The 14,640-nt window shown below is 41.8% G+C and overlaps 1 protein-coding gene across 3 annotated transcripts; it reads left to right on the top strand.

Annotated features, from left to right (window-relative positions):
• Nucleotides 1-742: 742 nt before the first annotated feature.
• Nucleotides 743-12,201, top strand: mboat1 (membrane bound O-acyltransferase domain containing 1). 3 transcript variants are annotated; one of them, XM_056445208.1, is made up of 14 exons: nucleotides 743-1,190; nucleotides 1,585-1,730; nucleotides 2,028-2,105; nucleotides 3,956-4,051; nucleotides 6,556-6,611; nucleotides 7,579-7,633; nucleotides 8,624-8,816; nucleotides 9,094-9,169; nucleotides 9,273-9,305; nucleotides 9,443-9,546; nucleotides 9,685-9,749; nucleotides 9,862-9,994; nucleotides 10,249-10,400; nucleotides 11,014-12,201. In XM_056445208.1, exons 1-14 carry the CDS (start codon nucleotides 1,095-1,097, stop codon nucleotides 11,204-11,206), a joined length of 1,476 nt encoding a protein of 491 aa, XP_056301183.1. In that variant the 5' UTR covers nucleotides 743-1,094; the 3' UTR covers nucleotides 11,207-12,201. The 3 variants fall into 3 exon arrangements, with proteins under 3 accessions (XP_056301183.1, XP_056301181.1, XP_056301180.1); XM_056445206.1 differs by having other exon boundaries at nucleotides 9,091-9,169; XM_056445205.1 differs by having other exon boundaries at nucleotides 745-1,190; nucleotides 9,113-9,305.
• Nucleotides 12,202-14,640: the final 2,439 nt, after the last annotated feature.

Below are 14,640 nucleotides of genomic sequence, written 5' to 3'. Positions count from 1 at the left end.
GATACTTAAATGTCTGTCCGGCTGTTATTGTGTAGCTTATCCTAACCTCACTCAACACAGTGTCACCACTGGCACAGAGTACATACACGACACTCACAGGGATCTATTACGTTTCACATTAATTGTTTATCGTAATGAGAGTCTAACATTCTAAGCTGAATTCGTAGCCGCTGTCTCACTTTAAATACCATCCTTGGACTCACACTGTGCCAAAAACGTGCTCATCGTTCTAGACAAATCCTTGGGCTTTAATCATGACAAGGAGAAATAACCGCACAATAATTAACAAATATCGATTCCCCAAATATATCGATGTCTCTTGGGAACGAGCATTGAGTCCTTTCACAGCTGATATTTGTTCACACACTTTGCAACACACATAGCCTACTAAGCAGAAGGTATTTTCTTGATCTCTCTAATGAGTATTTCTTGCCCTTATAACATACTTAAATAGGAGTGGGTTTAAAAGCCATGTGATCCGCCAACTAAAAAAAAGAGAGAATATCACCGGAAGTAACATGAAATGACTTTCACATGTCATTATTTTTAATCTTCTGGACACTCGCAAGTTTCTCCCTGAAAATTATCTTTACTCTATATGCAGTCTATTTGTTTTTCACACACAGGCACAAAATACACCGCCACTTTGGAAAGTGAGGTATATACACATCCACATGTGTGATTGCAAGCCGAACTAAAACACGGTGGCTGGTCTGTGAGTGTGGGCAAAAACAAAGTCTGCAGAACAGGTTTCCCCTTAAATATATTACACAATATAATAATTGTCTTTCTATCAGAATACTGTCAGATCTATTTTTGCGCCTTCGTCTTTTATTTTGAAAGCAACAACCGGAATTTATTTTCTTCTGTCGCCGCCTGGCTTGACTGGTCAAGAGTCTGATGAGCGTAGTGGAGGAGAGAGAGAGCCGGTGGCGCGTGCGTGTCCTGTCATTGCATATACTGGCTCGAGTTGTCACGAGCCTGTCAGCCAACTAATGTATTGCTGTCACAGAAGAGCGTAAGTAGTGAGTTTACAAAGAAACAAGGGGAATTTAAACCGGGAACACGCCGCGACAGAAGAAACTAGACGCAGGATGGGCGAACGGGTGGAAAGCGCGTTTCGCGTTGAAACCACTGGATCCCATTGGCTGCTGCCTGTCAGCGACTACTTGTGCTTCCCTCTTGATCAGGTAGGAGTACCTCCTCATATTATATGATGTGATGATATTTCGTAGTACAGCACTTCCCAAGCCGTTGTCACTTGACTTGTGACGAGTGCAGTTATTCCTCAACAGGCATCGACGCGGGTTCATAATCTCAATGGGTTCAATTAAAGCCTTATCAGTGTTTATTTATCTCTGCACACTGACGTTTAAACATAAGCCACTGGACGTTTATCATGAGCGTTTTGATAATCTACAGCAAAACTAAAGTGATGTCACTGAGGATGATACAAACATATTAATAATCTCACATGTCACTAAACGTCCCCACAGGAGTTGTGTTATTGACAGGGTATGAAAAAGCAGATTGTTTATTTTAGTATTTTTTAAAATCTCATCTACATTTCTCTTTCCTGCACAGGTGAATTTTTTGGCGTGCCAGCTGTTTGGCCTGGCGGCTGCCTTCTGGTTCCGTCTCTACCTCAGTCCTAGCCATGCCAATCCCCTGGTCAGGCACTCTGTGGCCGCCCTCCTGGGCGTCGTCTTTCTCATCTTCTGCTTTGGATGGTACTGTACGATACTCTCAGAGATAAGCTCACACAGCACTTTGTTTCCATTTCTCTCACACAATGCTGTGCATCTTCATCTTCTGTTGGGAACCAAAAGAAAGAAAAGGAGATGCACAGGAGAAATGTTTATGGTGGCATTTAATCATGAGTAAGAGGTTTCAGAGGGAAACGTATCTCGGCTGCAATGACATCACAACACAAACTTACAGCCCACACAGATGTCATACAAATGACGCTGTGTCACTAATAATAGCAATGATGCACCTTTTCAGATCGTGTTTGTCCTTGTCTGCAGGTACTCGGCTCACATCCTGACACTGGTGCTTGCAAGCTACTTGATCATCATCAACGCTGATATCAACAATGTACACAGGTTAGTATAGAACTCAGTCTTGAACTTCAAAGGGAAAGTCATACAAACATCCTGTAGGTTTGTAGCCACATTTTGGTTTGTAGCCACATTTTGGAGCAGACAATGTTACAGCGACTTAAATGTAGTGGAATTCGTGACATGTAAACATATCAAACATTAGGAGTTAAGTAAAACCGTTCATTTATACTTATGCCGTACGCAACCTTTGGGTCGCCTGGTTGATTTGCTTATGGACCAACATGAATCTGTTCTGATGTAGAATCTGTTCGGATGTAGAATCAGTTCGGATGTAGAATCAGTTCGGATGTAGAATCTGTTCGAAGACCAAACTGAGCTGCCGGTCTGTCGACATGCTGACAGGTGGATGACAAAACTGCTCCACCTCATTTCTAAGATACCAGTTCTACTCTCTGTTGTCTTCAAGGAAAACTTGTCATACAAGATCAGCCTGGAGACTATTTTCTTTGCAGGTGTATGATTGCTGGAGGAGGCAGATTGCCTATTCTTGATAATGGTTCTTGTACTGATACTTGTTTTGTTGTGGTGAGGCAGTTGTTGAGGTTTTTAATCTGGTAAAAACAAAGATTAACTTTTGTGATTTACTCCCTGCCACACATTCCAACACAGATTGCAGTGCTGTGCATCTCGCCCGGTTGTCGTCATGTCAAAAAGTGGCCTGACCAAAAATGATGTTGTTGAAAAGATGAAAAGCACCCAGACATGTTTGGGGACATCCGAACTGTATGCGTGTGCATATTTAAATGAATATTTGTCTCTCTGCAACCATGTTTATATTGGATGTGTGTAGCTCTGTGAGTGTATGTCTATGTTTCTTAATTGGTGGTTGTGTGTGTGTTTGTGTGTTTGTGTTGGCTTAAAACAACATTGCTCAAGTGTATTCAGGTACTTCTTCTTTTCTTTTTATGAATAGAGCCACATAAACTAGATTTAATTGGGTGTGTTCACGTATGTTGTTTTCAACAGCATTCATTACCTGCAAGGACAGGAGGACAAAACCAGATTCGTTCTATAGGTCTGGAAACAAAGCACATACGTAATGTCTCCCAACTGCTTGTTGAACAAGCACATCACAATTACACCTCTTCATCCCTGGCCCCGGGTGAAAGGACGTAACTTGGAATGAATCAAGCCCACAAAGCCCAGTAATAACCCTGGTATTGTATCATTTGTTACGGCGTTAAAGATTCACCAGTACAAATACAGATTCAACATCGAATTTCTTTTGTCACTTATACATTTTAAAGTCTTCTAATTTGACTTTAATCAAATCAATTATTCATCCTGACCCATTTCTAATTTGCAAGTGCACGCCAACAAGGTTTGTAGCCACAGCAAATGAGTACAATTATGTTATGATGAAGACATGTTTAAGGAACATTTATTAAAAAAAGTAAGCACTTGGTAATAAGTATTGAATTTCTAGCAGCTCACTTCTGAAGCACACAGTTAACATCCATGAATTGAACTCATCTAAATGTAAGTACACATGGCTGTCTCAATCCGAGCATGCAGAGAAAACATGGCTCTCCCATTTAATTACTCTAGAAGTTAAATCAACACAGAAATTAGGAACTGGATGTAAAAATAAAAAAAAGGAAAATTAGTGAACAATAACGACATACCTGTGTATTTGGCAAATCCTGCCAATGTGCTACACATTGCGTAATCTCTTCTAATTGCTGAGTAGTGAAATACATGTCATTAGCTGATTAGTAATTGACCAAGAGGTGGCAGCCCTGATTTATAATATTTATATGGACTCCATATGTCACCAGAACATCCTAATTGTCCGTAGACTGATTTTGTTTTGCTCGTCCCTCCACACACAGGTATTCCATGGTGACGGCTATGGGCTACTTGACCGCGTGCCAAGTGAGCAGAGTCTTCATCTATAACTATGGAGTTCTGTCCACTGACTTCTCCGGGTAAAGGAAACACATGATCACTCGGTTGTCTCGCCTCTCTTCTTCTCCTTCTCTCTTTGCCACAACTTCCGGCTGCTACAGCATGTCAGTCACTTCAGTTCTCGTGTTATCGGTTAAGGTTTTCCAAACAGAGTTCTACCAGCTTGCATATTCTCCTGTGCCACGGCCTTGTGTAAATAAAGCACCTCTGATTAAAAAGCAGCAGTGTGGGTTCACAGTTGGGCCAGGTGGAGGTACTTGCGGCCTCCTGGCATCTGTGACTTTATTGTTTTAGAAACAAGGTGTCACGGTGCTATTAGAGTGGACCCAAAAGCACAACTCAGACAGGAGTAACAAAGATGACTGACTTTGGTTGAAAACAGGCTCGGTCAAAACCGGGAGATCAGTCGACGAAGCAAACAAGTCCAAAAAGGGGCGGGGCAGAGAATCAGAGTTCAGGGCAGGCAGGCAGGGTCAGAACAGGCAGGTCAGGAATATGCTCTAATAACGCTGGAGAACTTGGCACGAAAACACAAGACAATCTGGCAGAGGACAAGTGGAAGTGAGGGAGCTAAATAGTGATGGACTAATGAGGGGATGGGCTGCAGGTGAGAAGGGCGTGAGGACCAGGTGAAGGGAATGAGGGACTAACGAGGGAGTGATCAGAGGCAGGTGAAGGGCGTTGGATTGACGAGATGGGAAGCAGGATCCGGAATGACATGATACTTAGTGACAGGATGAAAACAACTAATACAAAAAGGAAGGCATGGAGCTAAACTGTTACACAAGGTTTCTTCTAAAGCAGTGGGCAGCTAACGCTTTAGTGTGTTTCCCTTCGTGTGAAGGGTTTCTTCTCATTTCTACATTACATTTGGACTCTAAAAGAATCATAAAGAAGTGCTAAAAGGAGAACTTAGCGATGACACGAGATGGACGGCGACCCCTGTGTCATTGCATGCTCATTATTTCATAAATTAAAGATGGCATCATCAAAAAGGACAATTTGGAAATCTAAATTCTGCCCACATGTTTTCACTGCAACCATAGCTGCTTCCCTAATGATGGCATGTGCTTGCTTTGATAAAGAGGGTTATACTGTTGGGCCTTCCAGGTTTCTGTATTCAGACACTTTTTTTGCCCTGTTCTGGTGTGGATGAATTGGCTGGCAGCCTCCCTTGAACCCTGGGTGCCTTTGGCAATGATGAGTCAGCCTCGGTTTGGTCATATGTTGAATAAGAGATCCGGCGTCTTTAAGCTTTCATATTGGAAACATGAATGGTGGTGAATCACAGATGGTGTCCATATGTGTAGCTACTTACACAGGATTGGGTGTAATAACCCAGTGCCACAGCTAATAAGACTCAGTGGGTTTATTGTTTTTGCTAGTGCAACACTATTCATCTAACACACTGTTTTCTACTGTCGTCCTCTATCCCGTTGGGGTTTCGTGTTGCTTTCTCTGTTGGTTGCTCTGTTGCTATTCTCACATTTGTGAGAGAGTTTTTCTATAAGCTGTTTATGTCTGAATTCGTACAAAGCAGCAGAACCTAAATTGAACAAAAAAAATTGTTGCCAACTGTAGAGTCGATGTGGAAAAACGGAGTCTGTCGGCTGCAGTGGTGGAGAAGTGCACACACTGTCTGGCACCCTGAACATGTTTCTGCAGAGCCAACGAGCTGGCACTGCCAGCCGCTCGGCCCCTCTCTGCCTCGGTTTTCCATGCTGTCCACACAATGCAGCCGGATCACACACAGGAAACAGTGTGTGTGTGTGTGTGTGTTTGTGCACACACAAACACACACACACACACACACACACACACATTCTTGGGATAGATAGGTCTCTATCTGTGAATGAAGCCAGGAGTGGGGGTTTGGATCTAGTCTTTTCAGACCTACTGTACAGATCTAAATGCCCTCCACAGTCGCTGCACTTCCAGCACTATTTGGTATCCATGAGGGGCTGAGTTCCTGAAACCAAAGTGTATTGCTTCGCGAAGGAAACGTACCACTACCACGAATTATTGTTCACATAGTCTTTGTCCTCGACTCCCCGTTAACATTGCTATGCTGTATGACAGTGTTTGAAGTATCAGTCTGAAAAGTGAAAAATAATCATTACTGGATAGTGACTGTTTAGCAAATAAGTGTAAAAACCTACAGATGGATTAAATCTTCTTACGTGCATTATTCTATTGGCATAAGCAATGTTATAACACATCAATTTATTTGGATCTCTGAGAGCAATATTGCTGCCAGGCTGTATGCCTACTGGTTTGTGAAAGACATTGTAATGCATTGCATTGAGACGTGACCTGACTTGACGCTATTGGAAACAATCAAGTGATTCACGGGGGAAATATATTCTGTAGCGTCAGTCATTTAATAAATGACCAAACATGCAGCTTCTGACTTTTAAAACATTTAAAGAAAAGGATGACTGTATTCTCTGTTGGATTTATGAATCCAGCGTCTCCACAAAGTCACTGTCTAACATGAGTTACTGTTATTTATTTTTATGCACAGGCCTCTGATGATAGTAACCCAGAAGATAACAACACTGGCTTTCCAGCTCCATGACGGTAAGGCGGAGGAGGAGATGGAGGAAAAGCACAGGCTTCCTTCTATTCACTTGCCATGTGAACATGTCGGCAGTGTGATACACTCAAAAAAACGATTCAAGCCCTTCTTAGAGGTGACACATTTAAATATTGTTTGATACATTTAAATAAATCAATTACAAAATGAAGATATTTATTTTGAATGGGTGTAACACAAAATGTATGAATACTTTCATTTATTAGATTTATTTAGGTTACACTCACAAAAACGATTCAAGCCCTTCTTCGAGGTGACACATTTAAATATTGTTTGATACATTTAAATAAATCAATTACAAAAATAGATATTTATATTCAATGGGTGGAACACAAAATGTATGAATTCTTTCATTTATTAGATTTATTTAGGTTAGATGGTGTGCATATCAACTCAAAATAAATGTGTTTCATTGAGGACTACCCTTTGCGCATGCGCCAGCTGAAAATCAGTTGTTTACAAGGTGAAAACACTTTCAGGGCTGTACGGTGGTGTAGTGGCTAGCACCGTCGCCTCAAAGCCAAAGGTCTGTGGGTTCAATTCCCAGTCGGGTCATTCCTTCTTTGTGGAGTTTGCATATTTTCTTAGTTAGTTAGTTAGTTTATATTTTGAGTTGGACAAACACAAATTAATTTAATTTAATGAATATCGTTATTTTATTTTAGATGTATTTGATACAAATGAGTTGGACTAACTTAATTACATTGTATTGCACTGATGTGCTAAATTTGAGTTGGAGTTGCATATAATTATTGGATGGAAAACCTGCCAACAATTTAATTGAGTTCATCCAGTGAGTCATTTCTTTGAGTGTATAGTGAACCTGTGTGCACAGTAACAGGACCCTAAAACTTCATCATTCATAGCCCATTTTATTATTTGGTATAAAAATAAACGTCAAAATGAACATTTCCAGAAACATTATTGATGACATCGTTCGTTGTTTTTCAGGTATGTGTAAGAAATCTGAACAACTGACCTCTGAGCAGAAGCCTTTGGCTATTAAGTAAGTTATTACTGTGGGATTACTCACGTCTTCAATCTTGTTTATACAAGTGAATAATGATGATCTTCTTTTTTACCTACTACATTTTCCTTGATATCTGACCTTTGAGGTGCACATCGTTTATAGTGTTTGGTTGATGTGGATCTGGACCAATGACCCTGTTAACATATTCATGCACAAAAGGTTGCATCTGGATTAACACCGTATTTACAGAATAAATAACTGTTTCTTTTTCCTTTAGCCACGAAGGACAATGACAAGGAGATATAATCATGGTGAATAGTTTCAGTAAAAAGCATGCTGGGAACTCAGAAAAGAGGCATCAGTTTGCATGAAAAATACAAATATTTGTGTGCATGTGAATCGATTAAAACCACAGTCATCAGGGACCCACGCATGCCACATTAGAATGAAGATAAAAATATACATAATAAAAAAAAATTAAAAGTATATATGACACATCGCGTTGCTCTAGTGGGATAACTGTGCAGCTCTCAATTCAGTTGTTGTCTCACGTGTGTTAGCTTACTTTACTGCACATGGATATCACATTTAAAAACATGTATTCTGATTCTACTTTTCCATTCTGCTTGTGCTGTTATTATTAGATACAAACTGTGATGCATGCATAACCAGTGAAGTAGACAATAGCTCAGGAAGACACAACTTCTCATGTATAGGCAACAATAAGATTTCTTTATGATTTCCTGGTTCTTTAGTATTTGGGACCTAACCCGAGTCCCTTAAAGTGCTGCGGTACTGCTGTAATCTGTGAACTAAAGGAACCTAATCATAAACTGATTAATAACATTTGGATTGTTTTAAAAAGTCCCTTTTTGTCATTCACAGAATGTTTATTACTCTTATGTTACGTTTCATCGACCAAACATTAGCACAGGTTTACAATAGACGGCATGCTTTTCCATGTTTCCACCCAAGCTGGATGAAAAACTAGCAGCAACACTGCTAACCCTACTCTTCTTTCTGCAGTGTGAGGCCTTCTCTCATCGAGTACCTGAGTTACAATCTGAACTTCATGAGTGTCTTCGTGGGACCATGTAGCAACTATAAAGAATACATAGACTTCATAGAGGGCAGACACATCCGCAGGAAGCTGAAGCAGCACTTTGGGACGTGCAATGGGCAGAACGGCTACGATAAGACCCCGGACCCATCACCTCTGGTAAAGTCATGCATGCATAGCCGGTTGCTTCCTCTACTGATTTCACTTCGCAGACACTGCAGGAAAAATCTGCCTAATCTCAATCGCCATCTTCTCCTAATTTCATTTCTATATTCACTGAGCTTTTTTCCAGTCGACTCATGTGTCTGACTCTTCAGTTTTGGCAGCTCGTCCTACTGCTGTCATTGCTTCTGATGTTGGTGTGATTGGAGTAATCAGTCTCAGTCAGTGGCCATTGTGTCCATTCGTAATCTGTGTTTCCTTCGCTGCTCAGCAGTTATCTGTTTTCTCTGCAGAACGCTGTCTGTCGGAAATTGCTGATCTGCTGCGGCTGCACGCTGTTCCTCCTCACGGTGACTCGGTCTTTGCCGATAACGTACAACGTGGACCCCCATTTTGTGAGCCAAGCCCCCTTCCTCACCAGGCTCACCTACGCCTTCTTCTCTATACAAGCAGCCCGGCCCAAATTCTACTTCGCCTGGACAATAGGTGAGCAGTGTGTGTAGTGTGTGTGTGTGTGTTTCAGTTGTAGTTAGACAGTTGTTAGGAGGGAATATGATTAGAAAGTGAGTTGCATCGTTATTGCCTTGGAAGTCATGTGATTTTTATTTTTTCTGTCCTATCAGCTGATGCGGTCAACAACGCTGCAGGTTACGGTTTCTCGGGGTTGGATGAAAATGGAAAGCCATCTTGGGATCTCATCTGTAACCTCAACATTTTAGGGATTGAGGTCTCCTCAATGTTTGATAGGCTTCAAAACACATAACATCTCTTTTCCGTGTGAAGTTCCATGCATGTACATGTTGGTGGAAGTCGATAATGACTTAGGTAACAAAGTGTTTTTTGTTATTTATTGATATTTTTTCAGACCGCAACCAGTTTTAAGGCATTCATAGACAACTGGAACATTCAAACAGGAATTTGGCTCAAAACGTAAGTGCTGCAAATTCGAACTTCCATAGTCATGGATGCAGTCAGGAGACATTTACTCAGCTTTCCATTTCACGACTCCTCTGAATCCGCTTGACTCCTCTCATGTCCTCAGGGTGTGTTATGACCGAGCCCCTAAACACAGGTTGGCGTTGACCTTCTTCCTGTCTGCCCTGTGGCACGGTGTTTACCCGGGCTACTATTTCACATTCATCACTGCCATCCCCATCACCATGGCAGCACGAGCTGTAAGTACTCTAACCCCGCTGGAAATTCAAAGGAGTACTCCAGTGTTCAACGAGAAGAAATTATTGTTAATTTGATAGCTTTATGAATATTTATAAAAGCGATTGGCTGACATAAGACGGTGGAGCAAGTCGTAAGAGAGAAGATCATAGATCTCTGGGTGATAATGTAACATAATTGGGTTAGTTCCACTAGATATCTTTAACACTGGTGTGTAAACATGATCCCTCTCTGTTCATCTGTCTCTCTCCACCAGGTACGGACGTCAGTCCGCCACTACTTTCTGGGCTCCAGAGGCTTGAAGCTGGGTTACGACATCTTAACTTGGGCAGCCACTCAGCTGGCCATCTGCTACACTGTTATGCCTTTTCTTCTTCTGGCAGTAGAACCCACTTTGGTTTATTACAGGTACGTTCTGCTTTCTAATACTACGTATCCTCTGAAGCTCAATTCGTGCTGGCCACATTTGTGGGTGCGACACAATTCTTGTCATCTTCTCACCATTGTGTTGTCCAAGATGCGTGTAAAGAGCGTATAGAAGTGCATGCACATCTGCAGCGCACATGCCAGTTCCCAGCTAACGGCCTTTGTATTGAAGTTTGCACAAACCTTTAAGTGAGCAGATAGAAACAGTGGAAGTGGTAAGGAGAAATGAGTAACAGTGCACCTGTTTTCTCTGACGATCCACCCGACAAACTACTTACAATTTCTTCCACGGCGAAATTCTTAGTCTAAATGATTAAAGGGAAAGTGTATCTTAATTAGGGCTGCTACTAAAATAATGTAATTGTCAATTTGTCAATTATTTTCTCTGAATGTCAGAACATTGGGATAGATTACCATCAAAATTCACCAAACACCACAAATCCTTAAAAAAAAAAAACATTTCCAAGGAAATAGTTCTTACTTTTGTTTTCAAACATGTTTTTTTGTTGGCCTACGTATTTCATCATGTCCCTTTTCCCTTTCCTTTTCTCACAGTTCATTCATGACGGAAGTTATTCTCTGTTTTTCTTTTTAGGTCTATGTACTTCCATGTTCACATAATCAGCATTCTGGCTGCGATCGCCCTGCATTGGAAACACAAACCCAGTGAACCCTCTGCCGCCAGCAAAACGTGTTTTTCCTCCTCTTCATCCTCCTCCTCCTCGTCTCAGTGCTCAGCACAGGGCCAGCCTGTTCACTCCAACAACAATACAAACAAAGTAGATTGAAAATCCCCTTTTCACACTCTTTTACCAGGCTCTCAGTCGAGGGTGTTCTCTCAAAGACAAGTGAATAAAGAGCATTCAGCCAATTTGTAAAGAGAAAACACGATTTATTTTTTTGGGACAGTACAGATACATATCCTGTGGCTCCGGATGTACATGGGGAGAGCTGTTCTGCCACGGTGGAAGATTCACGAGATCACAACCTGATTCTGATTCTAAGACAACACGACAAACAAACGCACAGCGGGCAAACTGGCAAAGACGAACATTAGCCGAGGGAACATCTGCGGTACCACAAACCGGGACGCGGGCCGCCACCTGCCCCCACTCTCGTCCACTTTCCTCCCCGGAGGCCCATCACAACGCCAGCCTGCCTGCTCCGACAACAATGCAACAGTGTGGAGAGAGAAAGGAGGCTCACTTTATTTCTCGTCCTCTATCTGCGCTGTCCTGCCAATCGGTGGGATCGGAGCCAGCACAGTGGGAGAGCAGCTCATGAACAGGGAGGGCACAAATACCAGGACACACACAAACAGACACAAATGTGCTCCATACTCCCTCCTAGGCAGGCTCGTACTTGGTCACACTCTACACACAATGGCTGCTCTTGTGCGGCCACAACAAAAGAGCATACCAAGAGGAGAGAGAGAGAGAGAGCCCTGGTTCCTATGTGTGTGTAATCTTTTTACTTTGTGCTACGTCCCACTAACCTCTGCCACTGACCCTGTGTAAGTGTGTGTAAGTGAGTGAGTGAGTGAGTGAGTGTGTGTGTGTGTGTGTGTGTGTGTGGACCCTGGCCTAAAAAAAACTGTGCACTGCATTGGTACCCACTGTTCGTGTGTGCTGACTGAGTGGGACGACACTTGAAATACCAATGAGAGCATGCAGCTCTTAAGCTGTCCAGTGAAACTGACCGTTGAAGTCTTTGAAGGCCGGCTGGCAGCTCCTCCAGGTGGGAGACCTGACCGTTGAAGAACAAGTCAACACATCAATTCAATTCAATTTATAATTTTAGCCCAATCAACATCCTTTCCCTCACTTACCACAAAGACACAGACATTCCCAACTTTGTCCAGGGAAAAGGAAGGAAAAACAAAGAAAAACTTCAGGGGAAAAAAGGGAAGAAAGAGGGGACAGATGCAATAGGGAGGATGCTAGGATGGACAGATGCAATAGAAGTGATGTGTACAGAAGGACAGAGTGAGAATTAGGACAGATTTAGAGTTAAACTGATTTCATAGGAATAGTTCATCGATATGATATTCTCCACGATGAGGGGAGGAGCGATGGAGACCTGGTGGCTCCTGAGGGAGGCAGGCATTGAGGAGTCTCAACAGGACAGTGGCGAAGAGGCGGCACCATGAGGACAGATCCCCGACGGACCATCACCCAGACAGATTCCCCGTGAAAAGTCTCAGATGTAATGCATTGACTCGAGACGAAAAGTCGCGCTGAAAAAAAGAGAGGGAGGGGGTAGAGAGGAGGAAGAGACGTGATTAGGAGAGATGAAGAATCAGAGATAAGCAGTTAAGTAACGTATCAGGGCCATCAGCCTAATACTAAAAGCTTCCCCAACTATAAGAGTGACCAAAAATAAGCACTCCAGAACAATCTGAACCTACTTCAGCCAAAACTATAACTCTTAAGCTGAGGTGTTACTGTTACTCGTTGATGAGGCTGGAAGCTGGTTCCAGCGGCTGCAGCATGACTCCTGGCTCCCAGGCTAAGGTTCTTGCCTCCTACTCTATAGCTACCTCTAGTGGGGCAATATAGTACTACAAGCAGTGTGGGGCAATGATGGTGCATCACCAATCAGCAATGTGGTTACAAGATCCTCTTTAGATGGAAAAGAGAATTTTAAAGGTTAAAGATGAGTTTTAGAAGAATTTTTGAGTGCACTGCAGTTAGTGCAGGAGCAGGAGGATCAGATTTCGTGGATCATTTTGATCGAGCTGAGGGCTGCAAGGAGTGAGAGAGAGGGGACCTAAGAGATTTACTGAAGACCAATAAGAGAGGCAATTATGCATAAGTGCAGTAATTTTAAGCGAACCAATGAGACAAGAGATCTTTTTTCTGCATCTTTTTGATTAAAGATGAAATGAGTGAAGATGCTTTAATTTACGAAAGATTAATTGCTTCGAGATTAACGTGGGAGTTAGATAAAGCCAAAGTCAACGCGAAGAGATTCTTTAAGATTTGTTTGAATCCACATGCAGTCAGGTTCCATGCTTGAGGTGCTCAGGGCCAGATATCTGATTAAGATAATTCTGGATTTTTTTGTATTGTTTGATGTTTGGTTCTTGCTAACATCATGAAAGACATGCTTCATATTTTTTTAAGATTTTTTTGAATTTTATTTTTCGTTGCTCTCCTTGAATTTGTTCTATCGATAAATATAGTTATCATCAGTTTATTAAACATGTGTTTGTAATTGAGGAGGAAAGTTTGTTGCCCAAAGGAAGCATGTGTAACAAAAAAAGTAAATAATTAACAGAATGGTTTGGAACCGTGCGTGCCTTACATATACAAACAAACTGAGATCGATAAATTACATACAAAATAAGATAGAATAGAACCTGAATTTTAAACCAAAATTAGTGCCTGAAAAAAAAAATGTCATGCATGGTCATGTGTAACAGAATGCAGTCAGTAGGGTGATGGAGCAGCACTGAGAAACAAACCCATCCAGGAGAGATAAGAGGTCATTTCTGTGCCATTAAGGTGCTGCCGTGTTTTCACCAGTGCTGCCAATGTGCTGTGGTGTTATATTAATTTGATTGAATGAATTGAAATTTCTCTATTATGATAACCAACTTCTGAAAGTCGTTGTACCACTTCTGAGGTTAGAGGAGGAAGAGGGAGGAGGTTAGACGAAGTGGAGTTAGGGATCACTTGGGCTTTCTCAGGTTTACCTCCAGCAGAGGTGGAACACAGTGTGGATGAAGTACAGTGTAGCGTTGACACATTTGGTATATCTAATAGAGAGCCGCTAATTAGAGCCAATTAAAAGGCAAGCCGTCTTTAATGGGGGGGGTCCAAGAAGTAGGTAGAGACAGTAAAGCGTGTTCAAGGAGAAACAGTTAAAGAGGTCCGAGATGATAGGAGAAAATCCTTCCAGTAAAAATCCTCCAAATATACACAAGGCCATTCGGTAGTTTTGAACATTCCACTTTATAAGAATTTATTAATTTGGTTTTATTAAAAAAATTTTTCATTAAAAGAATCTTTCAAAGTCATTAAATTCATCTTATCAGGAATGTGGAACTCTAGAATGCTCCTCTCACAGGCTGTGACTCTTGCAGCCTGGAAGAGAAGTGCTGATTGTTTATTTTTTTTATTTTTTTGAGGCTACTGCTGAGTCTGGCTCTGCTCTATTACGGAGGGCTGCTGATTATTTTAAGACTATCCTTCTAAACCAAGCGGGATTCTTCAGATTG

This window comes from Pseudoliparis swirei, chromosome 22 (assembly GCF_029220125.1).
Source record: "Pseudoliparis swirei isolate HS2019 ecotype Mariana Trench chromosome 22, NWPU_hadal_v1, whole genome shotgun sequence".
NCBI lineage: Eukaryota > Metazoa > Chordata > Actinopteri > Perciformes > Liparidae > Pseudoliparis > Pseudoliparis swirei.
The sequence above is the reverse complement of the archived record's forward strand: the minus strand, read 5'-3'. Positions and strand labels throughout refer to the sequence as shown.

Excerpts from the sequence above, each read along its gene's own strand:
- mboat1 (XM_056445205.1), top strand. The coding sequence starts at position 1,095 with ATGGGCGAACGGGTGGAAAGCGCGTTTCGCGTTGAAACCACTGGATCC. Across the intron at positions 4,052-6,555 it reads CTGTCCACTGACTTCTCCGG|GCCTCTGATGATAGTAACCC; the intron begins GTAAAGGAAACA and ends TTTTATGCACAG. Across the intron at positions 10,401-11,013 it reads CCCACTTTGGTTTATTACAG|GTCTATGTACTTCCATGTTC; the intron begins GTACGTTCTGCT and ends TTTTCTTTTTAG.